Consider the following 15,537-nt stretch of genomic DNA (forward strand, 5'->3'; position numbering starts at 1 on the left):
TCGCGATGTCCTATAGCACATTTGAGAGTGTCTTCCTAAAAGTCACTTCACGCGGTGTCCTACAACTAAAACCACGAAGTCGCGATGTCCTATAGCAAAATTTACCTAACATCTCACATGCAAGTTATATACTAGTCAGGGGCAAATTCAACGTGGGTACATGAGGACTTGAGCCCCCCTACATCCACCGGACCCATTGTTCCCCCTGAGTCCCCCTTTGAGTGGCGGCACCGCGGCGTGCAACGCCAGCGGGCGATGGTGCGTTGGCGCGAGGCCGCGAGGCGATCGAGAGTGGCTCTGCGGCAACCGGCAAGTAGGCGGGCAACGGAGCATCGGAGCGCAGCCGTGACGGAGCGGCCGCGATAGCATCAGTGCAGCAGGCCGGCTGAGCCGCGGGAGCGCGCTGCCCGCAAGGAGGAGCAGCCGTGCAGCAGCAGCGCCGGGGGAGCGAGCAGGTTTGCAGAGAGCAGCAACAACTGGCAGGCCAGCGGGAAGGTTTGTTTTTTGAAAGAGGTTTTTTATCGTCCAATACCTCCACGCGGTACAAAATCGTGGCCATTCATTGGCAGAGCTCCTGCCTTTCGTTAAAAAAAAAACTATTAGACATTCTTGTTGCTTTCTCCTCTCTAATACAATGGCAGAGCTCCTGCCTTTGGTTAAAAAAAAAACTATAAGATAGTTACAGAATAATTATACAATAGTTACATTTGAAAATTATCCATACTAAATACTTTCGAATGTTATATAGTTACATCCAAAATACCATGCTCTCCCTACCAGGAGACATAAATAAAAAAAAAACGTTTGTAGAAGATACAACTGGCTATCAACTTCAAAATCTCCTCTACCCTACTTCTCGGCCGTGTTGCCGGCCTCTAGGAGCGGCTCCGTGATGCCTTCACCCACGTCGAGCTGCGATTCCGACCGCATCGCCGCCTTCTCCACGTCGTGGCTGTGCTCCGGCACACTCCCGCCGCTCTTGCCGCCGCCATCCGCTGCTTTGCCCCACAGCACGATGTACAGCCCGGCAACAATGGCCGTCGCCCCGAACAAGCTGACACAAATTAACCAAATATCTCGTCGTTAGAACAACTCCATTACATGAAATTAGACCAATTGATGGATCGATTTTTCACCTGCCGATGTGCAGCTCCTCGTGGAGGAAGGCGGCGGCGACGACGGTGGCGATGACGGTGCAGAGCGGGTTGAACATGGCGGAGTAGAGAGGGCCCCTGACCGAGATGCACCACGACTGCAGGTAGAACGTCACGCCTGACCCAAACACGCCCTGCGGCAGTGAACATTTATCGAGTTAATTTGTTTGCAACATCACAGTAGAAATGATCACCTGAAGAAGAGGCGATCGAGCGAGCTTATAGCTTACGGCGAAAAGGCAGCATCCGAGCTCGAATAGGGAGTGGATCTTCCAGGCGTTGATGTCCGGCACGAGGAAGGAGACGAGCACCGCCGACTGCAGCGTCGACAGGAAGCACATCCACGCCGACAGCGTCAGGGGATCCATGTACGACTTGCAGATTGGCACCTACAACACATCTTGTCAGGATTATCAGTTCTGGATATATACCAAGATGTACAATTACATCTGAACAAGATTTGGCAATTGGTGGCATGGCTGCATATGGTTGAGTGAGGCGATCGAACTTGGCACCTGCAAGATGAGCCAGAGTGACCAGCAGCAGCTGCTGCAGATGAGGAACAGGGCGCCCATAACCCACTTGCTGCTCGCTGACGAGTGGAGAAGAAAGTTCAGGTCGACGATCAGAGAGGAGGAGTTGAGCAGCCTGGGGCCCTTGAAGAACGCCATGGCCATGGCTCCTCCGACGCAGACGGTGGTGCCGAATATCTTCGCCAAGCTCCTCACTCTCCTGAGGTCCACCTTTTCTAGTCTGTCGGATCAGATCACAGTATCAGATTATCAGTAAGAACACAAAGTAACTGCTTATTCCCTCAAAAAAAAAACAGACTGCTTATGACAGTGTCAGAAAGAGTTTGTTTGTGCGATCATGATACAGTTAAGCAAATGAAAAATCTTGTATGAGTCGCATATTGTCTGTTAACCATAATTGTTTTTCATTATAGTGGTCTAACCGCAATAAACTGTATTATGGATTTTCTAGAATATTTATATTTTGAAAAATCTATAAAGAATCTGCTTATTTGGGGCACAGAAAAAGAATTGCCTTGACAACAAGTAAGTTTTGACCAAAAGTTGTAGTATACTCCTATATGACAAATGGACCAGTGGTCTAATAAAGGCTTCAACATAGGGGTTACCTTAAAATCCCACAAAAAGATGCAAAGAAAATGTAGATTTTTAGACCAGCCCAAGGCATGGGTTTGGACTGGTAACTGGTTCTACCCTATGACTCATTTTACAACAGATTATTGATCGAATTATTGCTCTAGACTACCTATTTAATTATAAAGATAAATAAAATATTTGTAATAAACAAACTTAAAAATAGTTTAAAACTAATAAACTGAGCAATACAGTGAAATTTCTTTTTAAGAAACTGTAGTTTTTTTAAAAAAAAATGTAAAGCAAATAATCTGTTTCAACCATATGATGAATTATCTGAAAATACTAAGCCTCAGATGCCCAGGAGTTGGTAATAAACCAAACACGTGCCTATACAAAACCAAATTTTCTTAGCTATGCTCTGCAAACGGGTGGCTAATATAGACTGATTGCTATGCCACTAGTGGTTTACTTTATTTTTTTTCCAAACAACAGAACATCAGCATTCAGCAACCAGATTCAGGGGAGGCCAATAGAGTCTCCCTAGTCCCTAGTATATTCTTTCTTTCAGGCTGCAGCGACTCTATTCTGGAAACAAGTAGAGACTAATCAATTCTGACACACTTTAATTAAACATGACTAACCCATCATTACGCTCTAATCCTTTGTCTCGAGTGATAACTACGAAATTGATAGCTGGAACCAGTGTTCTCTGCACGAGCAGAAACATGTATGCAGCCTTTGGTTTCTGACAAATTAGTCGGTAACCAAGTACGATGTTTATGACCTGGAAAAGGGTGTGATTCAACGTAGGTCTGCAAAGGCATGTGACAAGGTACGTTCATGCATATGCCATCTCAGGACTTACTTGATTGATTCAATTAGCCACAATCTTTTTTGATTTGTAGCAAAGTTTAAGCTAAAATCGTTGAGAAACCGAAGAGGAGCTTATGTACAAGTAACTTAGAAGAAGAAAGAGACACACGTTTCGCCATCTGATAGCTTTTTTTTTTTCCTAATTAACGCAATCTACTTGCGCTTAGAGATAATTTAATCTGGGCATTTAGCACTTCCCTAATTCGCCTTTTCTTCCCTGAATTTACAGGTCAGAATGATGGCAAATGCTGTTCGATCATGTGCTCTGGTGATTATGTCGATCCGTCCTCTTGTTCCCTCTGCACGTACGTACACAGTAGCTAGCTCGGAGAGAACGCAATTATTGAGTGGTACGATATGCATGTGTTACTTGGTCCCGTTCGTGATTGATGGACACCAACTAATTAAATTTAACCAAATTCTGGAACTAGCTAGAAGGGATCAAGCACAGGATACGCCGTTGCAGAGAGAAGCGAAGAGAACAATGCATGCAGTTTAATTTGCTGTGTTTTACAGTGCATGAACTGACAGAAATTCAGAGAGGTGTATCATCTGTTTGAGAGATGCATGAACTCACCCTACTGACGCTGCCATCACGAAGGTGATCGCGGGTATCAGGTTGCTCATGGCCGTCGCCATCGACGACGATCCCAGATGCAGGCCCTGGTAGTACACGTATTGGTTTACCGTTGCCCTGCAGTCAAACAGAGATCAAACATGGTTAGACTCGTATATCGGAAGAGCAAGTTGATTAATTCTCAGTCGACATTTGATCTTATGATCTTGGCGTGCGCAGGGGATTCAATGTTTCGGATCGTAATTTCCAAAATTTTGGAAATTTCGGGTTACATATTCATTTATTTAATTAAGCACATTTTATTCAAAGTTTAATCAAATTTTGTTTAAATTTCAACTTTTATCAGTCCGAAATTTCCGTGATCTCGGAAAGTTCGTTTCTGTCAATTCCCTCGAAAGAAATGTGCAAACCGGAACCCTGCGCGCCTGCAATTAATTAACAGTTTTTGTGTGATGCTAGCTTGAGCCTTGATTACCCAAAAAGAGAAGCCACGAAGATCAAGGAGAAGCCCGTCATTCCTAGCCTCGTCTCCTTCTTCTTCCTTCTGCAGATCATTTCAGACACCATGCATGAATTAATGAATGAACGTACAAATGAAACTGTCAAGTTTGACAGCTCGAGAGATGTACTCCCTCAGTCGAAAAAACCAACCTAAGAAGTGATGTTTCAGATTCATTATACACATCTTCTTCTAGATTGAGGTTCTGAAAAACAAAAAGGAAATATAAATTGGTTGATGGGTTACCTGTTGGCAATGATGGCTATGGGGACGAGGAAGACGGTGGCGATGGCCTGGCGGTAGACGACGAAGACCATGGTGCTCATGCCCCCGGTGAACACGGCCTTGGCCCAGAGCGCCAGCGCCGCGTAGATGCACTGCGCCGCCACCATCGCCGCGCACGGCTTGTACTCCTCCCATCCGGCCCCCATTGCTGTTGGCTGTGGCTCTCGGCTGACGCCTCCCGCGAGAGGAAGTGGAGCTCAAGTGCGCAGGCGGCCGGCGGCTCACAGCGAGGAGACGGTGGGGGCGGGGCGAGGCGGTTATATACACACGATCGGGTGGACGCCGATTTTGAGGATGTCGCCTCGTTATTTGCATGTCATCTAAATAGTTATTAAAAAAATTTAAAAAAAATTGACAACATAGATTAATATGAAATATATCACTCTACAAGCATGTAAGACTAAATTCAACTTATATAACTTGCAACAAAAATAATAAATTAAACTGAAAATAGTTATCGCACATTCGCAACTATATTTGTTATTTTTGTTATAATTTGTAGAAGTTGAATTTAAACTTGTATATTTGTGTAGTGATATACTTTATATTAATATATGTTGTTAGTTTTTTTATATTTTTTGATAACTATTTGGATGATATGCACAGGGATATCCTCGGGATGAATTCACTTTCCCCGATCGGGTAGTCTCTCTGCATGTGAAAAGCAAACTTGGCTGCAAGTGTCGCTTGCATCTGACGTTGATGACGTTGCCAAGGTGGCTGCGTGTGTGGGGACGTTTGTCCAGGTAAGGTGGTGGTCTAGAAATTTCTGTTCCTTACAGGGTGCACAACGTGCAAAAATACGAACTGTACGTGCATGGATCTCATTTACAGCGGAGGAGCTGGCCTCTGGAGTACAAGCTCTCTGAAGTATCTCAAGGTTTTAAAATTTTACTCTGAAACATTTTTTTAGAAAAATTACGGTCCTTAAAGTACCTCAAGGTACTTAAATTTTACGCTAAAAACTTGGTAACTCAAGATACCTATATCTAGAGGTATCAAAATTTTACACTAAAAAAGATTGATATCTCTTGATATTTTTTTAAAGATTATGGATAATTTTACCACAATTTCCAGTGTAAAATTTAGTACTTCTAAGTACCAAGTCTTTGAGATGTATCAAAAGATATCAAAATTTTTAGTGCAGATTTCCGTACCTCCTAGTACCGAGAGGTATCAAATTTTATAATGAAATGTGGTACCTCCTTAAGAACCGTAAAATCACTCAAAATTTTAGTGTAAAATCTTTTTTACCTCTAGGTATTTTCTCAAGTACGATGGTAAAATTTATTGGATGATAAAATTACCCAAATTTGATACATCGAGATACCTAGTATATAGAGATATTAAGTTTTACGCTAAAAAATATGGTACTTCATAAATTGTTTCTCCTTTTCAGCAATATGTGAACAAAGACAAGTCACTAGAATATAGTTAATTAATTATTAAGTATTATAAACTGAAAAAATAGATTTATCTGATCTTTTTAATAAAACTTTCATATAGAAAGTACTTAAAATACACACGTTAATCGTTTAATTGGGATACATACTCATGATAAACGAGACGTGGCCATTCCAAGAAGCACTTTAGAACTTAGCCTTAAACTCTTTTCAAGAGCTCAATATTTTGATAAGCACCTAGTAAAAATGTGGAAAAGATGGTGTTTTATAGCTCCTGGTTTCTAATTTATTTTATATAATCAAGAACTACTAATTCTTATATTTCATATGAGAAATAATTTTTTTTTCGCGAACGCGCAAAAGGATTGCACGTCAATATATTAGACGAAAAGAGTTTTAGTTACACCACACAATCAGACAGACCAGCTTATGCTAGGGGAAGGGAGAAAAAGCAAAATAAAGAATTGAAGCTAGAGAAACTACGGCGGCTAAGAACAAACTCCAAGCAGCGGGAAGAGGCCTAGCCGCGCTACACTCCCAACAAGTCCCCAAAAACGGCAACGCCAGCTAAAACCACATATGGCTCTCCGAACGAATGGACTCCAGAACCACTGAGACGAAAGAGAGTGCGGAGTCGAAAACCCTAGAATTTCGTTCCTTCCACAACTGCCAAGATACCAGAAGCACCAGGGAGTATAAGCCGGCGCGGAGATGCTCAGGTAAGAAGGCCCTGGAGAATGGCTACCAATTCTGGAACCAGCTGCCATGGGGGAGAGAGGGCAGCCCAGCTAGGAGGCGATAACACCCGGAACCAGACCTGTCGAGCGAACATGTAGTCGAGGAGGATGTGGTTCGCTGTCTCAAGATCCTGAGCGCAAAAAGGACAGGCCGAGTGATTATCGATACCACACTTCTGAAGGAGATCAACCGTCCAGCAGCGCTGCTGGAATGCAAACCAAAGGAAGAACCTGCATTTAGCAGGACCCTTTGCGTACCAGAGAAGATCAACACAGGCAAAGGAATGCTGGCCATAGAAGAATGCCTAGTACGCCGAACGCGTTGAGTAGCACTGGTCTGACGTCCATCGCCAAATGAGACGATCTTCGACCCCCGGCGAGAGCTGTACGTGAAGCACCACATCCCAAATAAGGAGAAACTGGGAGATGACCGGAACAGTGAGGACACCGCGGATGTCAGAGACCCAGGAGTTATTCGCCAGGGCAAAAGCAACCGTGCGCGAACCTCGAAGACGTTGGGGAACGGCGAAGAGGAGATCTGGAGCCAAGGATGCCACCAAGCGGCCATCGATCCATTAATGAGAAATAAAATTATTTGGTGAGTTAGAAATTACGTGAAAAGCCTCGGCCTAAATGCGAACGGCTGTCGTGCTTGCCGGATGGTACAAGACGCCATGGCGACAACAGTCGACAGGTAGGTGGACACTAGTGGTTTCTCCAATGGTCTAGCTCGGAGGCATTCCTGACTACTGAAGTTATTGTATGAGAGCAACATGGACAGATTCCTCCGGCGATGAATCTCTAACAGTGACTATTTGGTAGACGCCCACTGTCCAGCGAATATCGTTGTGCAGCTGTGAGGCTGTCAACTACACGTGTAGGGTTCATTTTCTTTTTTACGAGGACACGTATAGGTTTACTAGATAAAATCTCACACGTTGCTACAGAAATTTTATATAACATTAGTAGAAATAACATGTAAAATAGCTATAGTTTATATAATTTTTATCTCTAATCGACTATGGAAGAAAAAAAGGTTATAAACCATTTGATGTGGTTTGTAACCATTAAAATCATATATAAATTGATGTTTAAAAGAGAAACTAAGATGATGTGACTATGAGAGAAGGAAAAGAAATAATGTAATATAAATTAATCATTTAAAAACAAAACTAAGGTGATGTGACTTTATAAGATATCAATTATCCAATTATGGCTAAAAACAATTAAGATGATATAGCTTAACGGAAAAAATAGAAAAAAGCATTAATTACACTTGGTAAGGATCGATGATCTTTATAAATATATATAGGATTTGAGCCACTGTGTATATAGATCGAGATTAATTGTAAGGATTTTATGTTTCCTTCATTATCCGAGTGGTTAATTTTTGTTTAATGAACATATATGGGGAAAAACCGTATAGTATACTCCCTCGTCTTAAAAAAAAGAAACAAGCACATATATGTTCTAGAATAATAGAATAACTAGCATGGTGGCCCGCGCAGATTGTACGGCTAGCATCATTATATTTTTCTCTCATATAATAGTATATATGTTTTCTCAATGTAATATTTAAATATTAAAATAATAACATAATTTTAAATTTTGTACTAACTTTACGAAACTACTAATGTGTAATATTCATATTGTATTTTATATATGTGCTAGTTATTAATTATTTTTGGTATTAAATTTTAGTTATTTGTAAATTATATTCCTATATGGATTCTAGACTCGTCTTTCAATATTTCTTTTTTTAATTAATTCCGAATTTTCGTTATATGTAAATTATATTTCTATATATACTCTAGGCTCTTCTTCCAATATTATTTATTTTTAATTCTGAATTTTTATTATTTCTAATTGTATTTCTATGTGGACTCGAAACTCATCTTTCAATATTTTTTAATTTATAATTTCGAATTTCAGTTACTTCTAGACTTTTCTTCCCATGTTTTTTTTTAATTTCGAATTTTATTTATTTGTAAATTGTATTTTTATGCAAACTCTAAACTCAACTTTTAATTTTATTATGTTTATTCTGAATTTTAGTTAGTTTTAAATTCCTATATGGACTGTATACTCTACTTCTAATATTCCTTATTTTAATTCTGAATTTCTATTATTTCTTAATTGTATTTCTACATGAACTATATACTCTACTTCCAATATTCATTTTTTTAATTCCGAATTTCTATTATTTCTTAATTGTATTTCTATATGGACTCTATACTCTACTTCTAATATTCCTTGTTTTTAATTCCGAATTTATATTATTTCTTAATTATATTTCTATATGGACTCTAGTCTCGTCTTCCAATATTTTTTATTTTTTAATTCCGAATTTCAACTATTTCTAGATTGTATTTCTATATGGATTCTGTTTTTCTTTTTCTCCGATTAATATGAGAATTTCTAGACCGTGAGAGCGAACGTGGAGGCTCTTTTGTCTATTCCTTTAATAAGTTAATAGATTTGTTATTTGGTCAATCCCTTATGTATCTATCATCCTCTCAATAATCAAGAATTAAGGACCAACTTACTAGTAAGATATACTCCCTCCGTCCCATAATATATATAAAAAAATTTGAAGGGATGTGACATTTCCTAATACTATGAATATGAACAAAGAGTCTGTCTAGATTTATAATAGTAGAAAATATCACATCCCTCTAAAATCTCTTATATTTTAGGATGGAGGGAGTATATTACGCGCAAAGAAGAGACCATATGAATTTGACAATAACAAATACGAACTCTATGTTCTAACTCAAACACTCTACGATTCCATCCACTTGTGACTAACATCTGCTAGTGGTCGGTAAGAACCTAGCTTGGCACTTCTCCTTTTGCCTTTCTAGCAAAAACGTACTGGCTCTGTCCCATTGTCCCATTACAAGTGTAGCCATAATTTTTCATACCCAACTTTGACCGTTTGTCTCATTTAAAAAAATTTTGAAAAAAATTGAGAACATAAGTCACGTATAGAGTACTATTCATATTTTATCATCTTATAACAATAAAAATACTAATTATAAAAAAAATAAATAAGACGGAGGATCAAAATTAAGCAAAAAAATTATGGTTGTGCTTATAATGGGACCGGGACGGAGGGAGTAGTTTACATAAATAGAAACAACATAAACCATCTTTAGCAATACTCCCGTCAATCAAATTCTGCCTGTCTAAGCGAGAGGTTACATCAGAAAGGATCACATTATCGCACGTACTTTCAAACAAGATCACGCTATGATATACTCTCTCTATCTAATAAAAAATCAATCTAATATTAGTGCTATGAATGTGTCACATCTCGTTCTAAGTTTATTTTTTATGTGACGAAGAAAGTATACCCTTTATGCGACGAAGCAAGTATACACCTGCGCAACCGAGCATGGCCAAATCATAGCCACCACCATTGGATTCCCATCATATCACCGCTGCGTCGCGACGCGCTCGTCCTCGATCGATCACAGCGTGGCGCCTAACGAAATCGAAGCCCCCCGGCCGCTCGCTAAATTAGGAATCATCATCGCGTCGCGTGTGTGGCCTCGAGCCAACAAGGCCAAGGGCCCAAGGCGATTTCTTTTTCCGCGTATCGATCAACGGGCGGGGGGCTCTTTGCCCCTCGCCACCACTGGTCCCGCGCGCCCCCAATAATTTTGCCTCCCGTCTCCGTCCCGGCCGACGACGTCCCCGCGGCCGCGAGCGGCGGAGCACGCGGCTGCACCCATGCGCCTCTCCCGGAAGAAGCGGAGGAGCAAGCAAAGCAATGGAGGGAGAGCGCGCGCGTGGTGTGGGAACGAGCGCGGCAGAGCAAAGCAGCGAGGTGTGAGGCTCTCGCTTGCCGCGGGTACGCGCGTGAGGAGGATCTGCGGTTGAGTTGATAGCAGGGTTAAACCTTTGTGTTTAGCCCATTTGATGGGACCTCACCGAAATATCCAAGGAAATTTCGGTCTGAAATTTTCAAAATCTTTGAACAAAAGTTAATTGAATTTAAACAAATATTACTAAAATTTACGAAAAAATTGAAAAATTGAAAAATTTCAGCCGAAATAATACCGTATCGAAGAGGTCCGAAATGACCGAAATTTCAAAAATTTCAGTCCGAAATTTCCAACCCTAGTTGATAGTGGTATGGAAAGCATTTTCTACACCCAGGTATGGTAGCATTTAGGTGTATTCATATGGTTTAAGTGGTTATATAAAACATTAAAAATTTTGATAAGATAGATTATTATTATAATATCAGACACTAGACGAACATACAAGTCTAAATTCGATCTAAATGCAAAAAAATAACAAATTTTATTTGTGTTGTACATTTACTATTCACGGTCTAATTTTACTAATTTGTTTCTTGATGTGCTCGTTTCCTTGTGTTGGGAACTAATTCCCTCCGCACAGAAAATGGGATACCTTGTTAGCGCATGATTAATTACATATTAGTTAAAAAAACTTGAAAATGAATTAATACAATTTTCTATAACAACTTTTCTATAGAATTTTTTTGTAAAAAAAATGTTGTTTAATAGTTTAAAAGCATGCGTGCGGAAAATGAGGGAGTGAAGTTAGGAAAGTTATCCAAAGAACATAGCCAGTTGTAGATCAAATTTGATTAGTCCTTCATATTTATCTATAGACTTATGTCATCTCAATTGATATTACCAATTTTTTATAACTATTTAAGTGGTATGCAAATAATCGTATCCATGACATCTATGTATAGAAACACCCTGTCCATAGTAGTATAACTAGTTCTGGACGACATGTTGCCAACTTGCCACAGTGGTGGTTAGGGTGTGCTTTACACTGTGGTTGGAGGCAACTTTTGGGTCATTTTCTTCAATAATGCAGCCGGGAGGTTTCACATCGATGGATCGGCAGAAATACCAAGCATGATTCATTCCACGTTTTCATGATATGATTTGTCTAGCTCAATTTAGAGCACAATAATTCACAATTCCGTTTTGAAAAGGAACTGGCAAATCACTATACCATGAAACCGACTTTTCCTTAAGAACGGAGGACATAATTAATTGTTTCTTTTGTGTGTGAAAGGTTTTTTCTTAAATGCATGTCATGTAAGACGTACATACAAAGATATCACTATGCACCATTGCACACACTAAGATTGCACTTCCTTAACACATGCTAAAAATACTACTCCCTTCGTTTCACAATGTAAGACTTTCTAACATTATCCACATTCATCAAAATGTGAATGAATCTAAATATTTATATGTGTCTAGATTCATTAACATATCTATATGAATATGGTCAATACTAAAAAGTCTTACATTGTGAAACGGAGGAAGTAGACAGTAGGCCTAAGGAAAAATTCTAACCTATCTCACTACATTTGGATTAAAAGCAAAGACATACATACGTAATTGAGCAATCTTATGATCCTTGAGGAGGTATCACACGAGGTACCAATTTATCTATTATAAATTTGACCTCTTGGTACCTATGTACTAGGAGATACCAAATTTTACACTATTTTTTTTTTACCTCATGGTACTTTCTCAAGAACTGTAAATTGCTTTACATAATTACATATATGACATATGTAGTCATCAAGATTTAAATTAGATATAGTTATGTCACTAATAACTTCAACACTATAATATCGATGCTTCTTTTAAAATAACATGATATAAAGGGAAACAACAGGACAAACAACAAAGAGAGATGGGACCTAAATCTGCACGCTATTTAGAGAAGTGGAATTGAACCATGAGCATAAGAGAATATCGGCTAGACAAGATTATTAATATGGACAAAGACGATAGTTCTCATTATAACCCTGACACGATTCAAATTTGAATTTGAATTATATCCAATTTAAATTTAAATTTAAATTCAAATATTTTATATATATATATATATATATATATATATATATATATATATATATATATATATATATATATATATATATATATATATATATATATATATATATATATAGTATTTCTATACATCTAAAGTTTATACCCCTAAAGTTTATAGACCCAAAGTTTTTAAGTCAAAAGTTTACATACCAGTTTTAAATTTGAATTTGAATTCAATTTTTTTATATATAGTATTTTCTATACATAATTTTTTTTAACTTTGTGTTTTTTATTTTTTAAAAAATTTGTAGTGTAGTAGGAAGAGAAGAAGAGGAGGAGGAAGGGAGAGAGTAGTGTATAGGGGGATGGGGGTGATCGCCTGGGGCGGTCACCCGCCCATTAGCCGCCCCCCACATAGATGGGCTAGTTCACATGCACAACTAGAGAAGTTGGCTAAAGCGCTGATGCGGCGGGGGACACGTTTGCACGACCCTTCATGCCATAGTAGAAATACTCGGATGGGTGGTTGACCCCGTCCACATCTCGGTTCATTGGTCCTATGGTCTGACCAGTGAATCAGACAGTCAAACCATAGTTCACTTATGTAGATGTACCCTCTATGTCCTATAGTAACACACTATGAAGATGACAGGATGGCTACTAGAGTCTACTCACAACCCTAACAAAGATATCGATTCCCCATTCCGCTCCTTTTTAAGAACTAACTAGGCCTTGATGCATCCCATTTTAAAACATTGATGTCTCCTAGTTCGGTCCGATCAGAGGCGGTTTATTACCCAATTCATCATAAAATCGATCAGTTCAAGCGGTTCAAAGTGGTTCAATTATATATCCAGTCTCTTAATTTATGCAATCAGATAATTTAAACCCACAACGCAAATCCAAAACTGTTAAATGCGTTTGTTTCAAGTGGGCCAGTAATAAATACCACGTAATCGGGTTCCACTGCTAGTATTAACCTGTTATTATAGTTGGCCAACTGGGCGGCACGGCATAGCTTCGTGCCTAGGCCGAGATTAGTTGGGCCAGCATGGCCCGACCGACACGCCAGGCCGTGCCGTGCCAGCCCACGGGCTGCATACACGGCATAGGCACGGGCTAATACAGCTTGAGCCATGCCAGGTCGGCCCGAAGGCATGATGACCCATCGTGCTTCTCCACAAAAAAAAGTCTATTTTTCATCCCTCAACTCTGTGGGTTGTGTTCATATGGCTGGAAATTAAATAAGTCTGTTTTGTATTCCTCTTCTCTTTGGGCATTGCCTTATACGGCTATTTAAGTCTATTATGCATCCCTATATTTTATTCGATAGTGCTATGTCGGGCGGGGCCAAAATGGCATGCCTTGGGTCGGGCCGCGAGCCTCGGGCCATATGGCCATCTATACCTGTTATGGCCCAAATCTGGCAGCATCCACTCCTGTTACACGGAAAAACTACGCAAGTTTTTTTTCTTTTTTTTGCGATTTTTTTCCGTGATTTTTTTTTCATTTTCATCTTTATTTTTTCTGAAAGTTTTGAATTTGAGTTAAAAGTTTTCAAGATTGGAGTTGAAAGTTTTTAAGTTTTGGGATGACAGTTTTCAAATTTGAGTTGAATATTTTTTGAATCTAGGATGAAATTTTTTAAATCTAAGTTGAAAGTTTTCAATATTTAGTAGAAAGTTTTTAAATTCGAATTGAAAGTTTTTAAATCTTGACTTGAATAGTTAAAAGTCTTTAAGATTTGAGTTGAAAGTTTTTAATTTTTGACATGAAAGTTTTTAAATTTGAGTTGAATGTTTTTGAATCTAAGATGAAAGTTTTTAAATCTAAGTTGAAAGTTTTCAAATAAATAGTTGAAAGTTTTTAAATTCGAGTTGAAAGTTTTCAAATCTTAACTTGAATTTTTTTCAAATCTGACTTGAAAGTTTTCAAATCAAGATTTTGAAAGTTTCAAAATCTGAGTTGAAAATTTTTTAAATCTAAGTTGAAAGCATTCAAATCTTGATTTGAAAATTTTAAACCTAAGTTCAAATCTGGACTTAAATTTTGTTTAAGTCAACTAAAAAATTTGAAGAAAGATGCGTGACGAATTTTTATCTAAAAAAAAGAAAAACATTAGCGCTATACGCTATTAGCGCCGAAACCCCTGCGTCACGAGTCAAGCGCGGACGCGCACTTCTTCCTTATCCTTCGCGCAACATGCTTATTCCCGATCCGTTGTGTTGCCAGCTGCTTGTCGCCGCACCCCCGGAAAAGAGGGTGGCAGAGCCGATGGAGGTGTGGATCAGTGGATGGGCGCGGAGGTTAGAAAGGACATTGGGGCCGACGGGGCGGTCGTAGCTTGCTAGATCTCCAGATCCTGACTGCCAGGGGCGGATCCAGCATGGGGGCGGCGGGCTCTTGAGCCTCCACTACTGTCGTGAAGACTATGAAAGCCCCCACGAAGGTCCCAGCAAATTTTTTTATCATATATAGATGGGAGGGGGAACTGTAACTTTATCTAGTTTGTTTAGATCTGCCGCTGCTGACCAGCGACGGCGGTGTAGGATATGGCTCGAAGGAGTAGGGGATTGTCGGCCATAGCTGTTGTCGACCTCGAGTACTCGACAGACTTGACAATGACGAACGGTCAAACTATGGCCTGTTGGTGCACACTATGGCCTTATGTGGAGCAAGTGCGTTCTTCTTCATCTTTTTGCTCTACTAAGAAAATTGGATTTGGTCTTATGGTTCATGTGCATGAACATACAGAGGAAGAAAAAAAAAATCCAATTGTGCTTAAATTATGTTGAATTTGTTTTGTCTATCTACTACTTGTTTCTGAATTTGTGGATCGATGCAAATCATCCAAAAAAAATCATTCTTTTTTTTGTTCACTCGAAAATTTCATTCTGCAAATGCACTTTTCTATCTCCTTCAGCTTCGTTTCATTACAGCCATCCAAACAGTGTATAAAGGAGGTGTTACCGTTACATTGAGGAACCAAACAAATCAAGTAAATTGATACACTGTAATCACTTTTTTTTCTGCAATCACTTTCGTTACCGGCCGTTTACG

General features: G+C 39.3%; 1 protein-coding gene across 1 annotated transcript; it reads right to left on the reverse strand.

Moving 5' to 3' along the window:
• Positions 1 to 627: 627 nt before the first annotated feature.
• Positions 628 to 4,746, reverse strand: LOC9270697 (WAT1-related protein At4g30420). The gene is made up of 7 exons (XM_015755373.3): positions 4,459 to 4,746; positions 4,189 to 4,257; positions 3,714 to 3,830; positions 1,670 to 1,907; positions 1,385 to 1,543; positions 1,137 to 1,288; positions 628 to 1,054 (listed from the first exon to the last, which is right to left on the reverse strand). The coding sequence occupies exons 1-7, from the start codon at positions 4,641 to 4,643 to the stop codon at positions 850 to 852; spliced, it is 1,125 nt and encodes a 374-aa protein (XP_015610859.1). The 5' UTR covers positions 4,644 to 4,746; the 3' UTR covers positions 628 to 849.
• Between the last annotated feature and the right edge of the window lie 10,791 nt (positions 4,747 to 15,537).

Source organism: Oryza sativa, chromosome 9 (assembly GCF_034140825.1).
Source record: "Oryza sativa Japonica Group chromosome 9, ASM3414082v1".
NCBI lineage: Eukaryota > Viridiplantae > Streptophyta > Magnoliopsida > Poales > Poaceae > Oryza > Oryza sativa.

What these genes read in the sequence shown, in the direction of transcription:
- LOC9270697 (XM_015755373.3), bottom strand. Translation starts at nt 4,643, where the DNA reads ATGGGGGCCGGATGGGAGGAGTACAAGCCGTGCGCGGCGATGGTGGCG. An exon ending in TCGGATGCTGCCTTTTCGCC is followed by an intron (nt 1,289 to 1,384) that starts GTAAGCTATAAG and finishes TCACTGCCGCAG; the next exon opens with GGCGTGTTTGGGTCAGGCGT. An exon ending in GAGGAGCTGCACATCGGCAG is followed by an intron (nt 1,055 to 1,136) that starts GTGAAAAATCGA and finishes AATTTGTGTCAG; the next exon opens with CTTGTTCGGGGCGACGGCCA.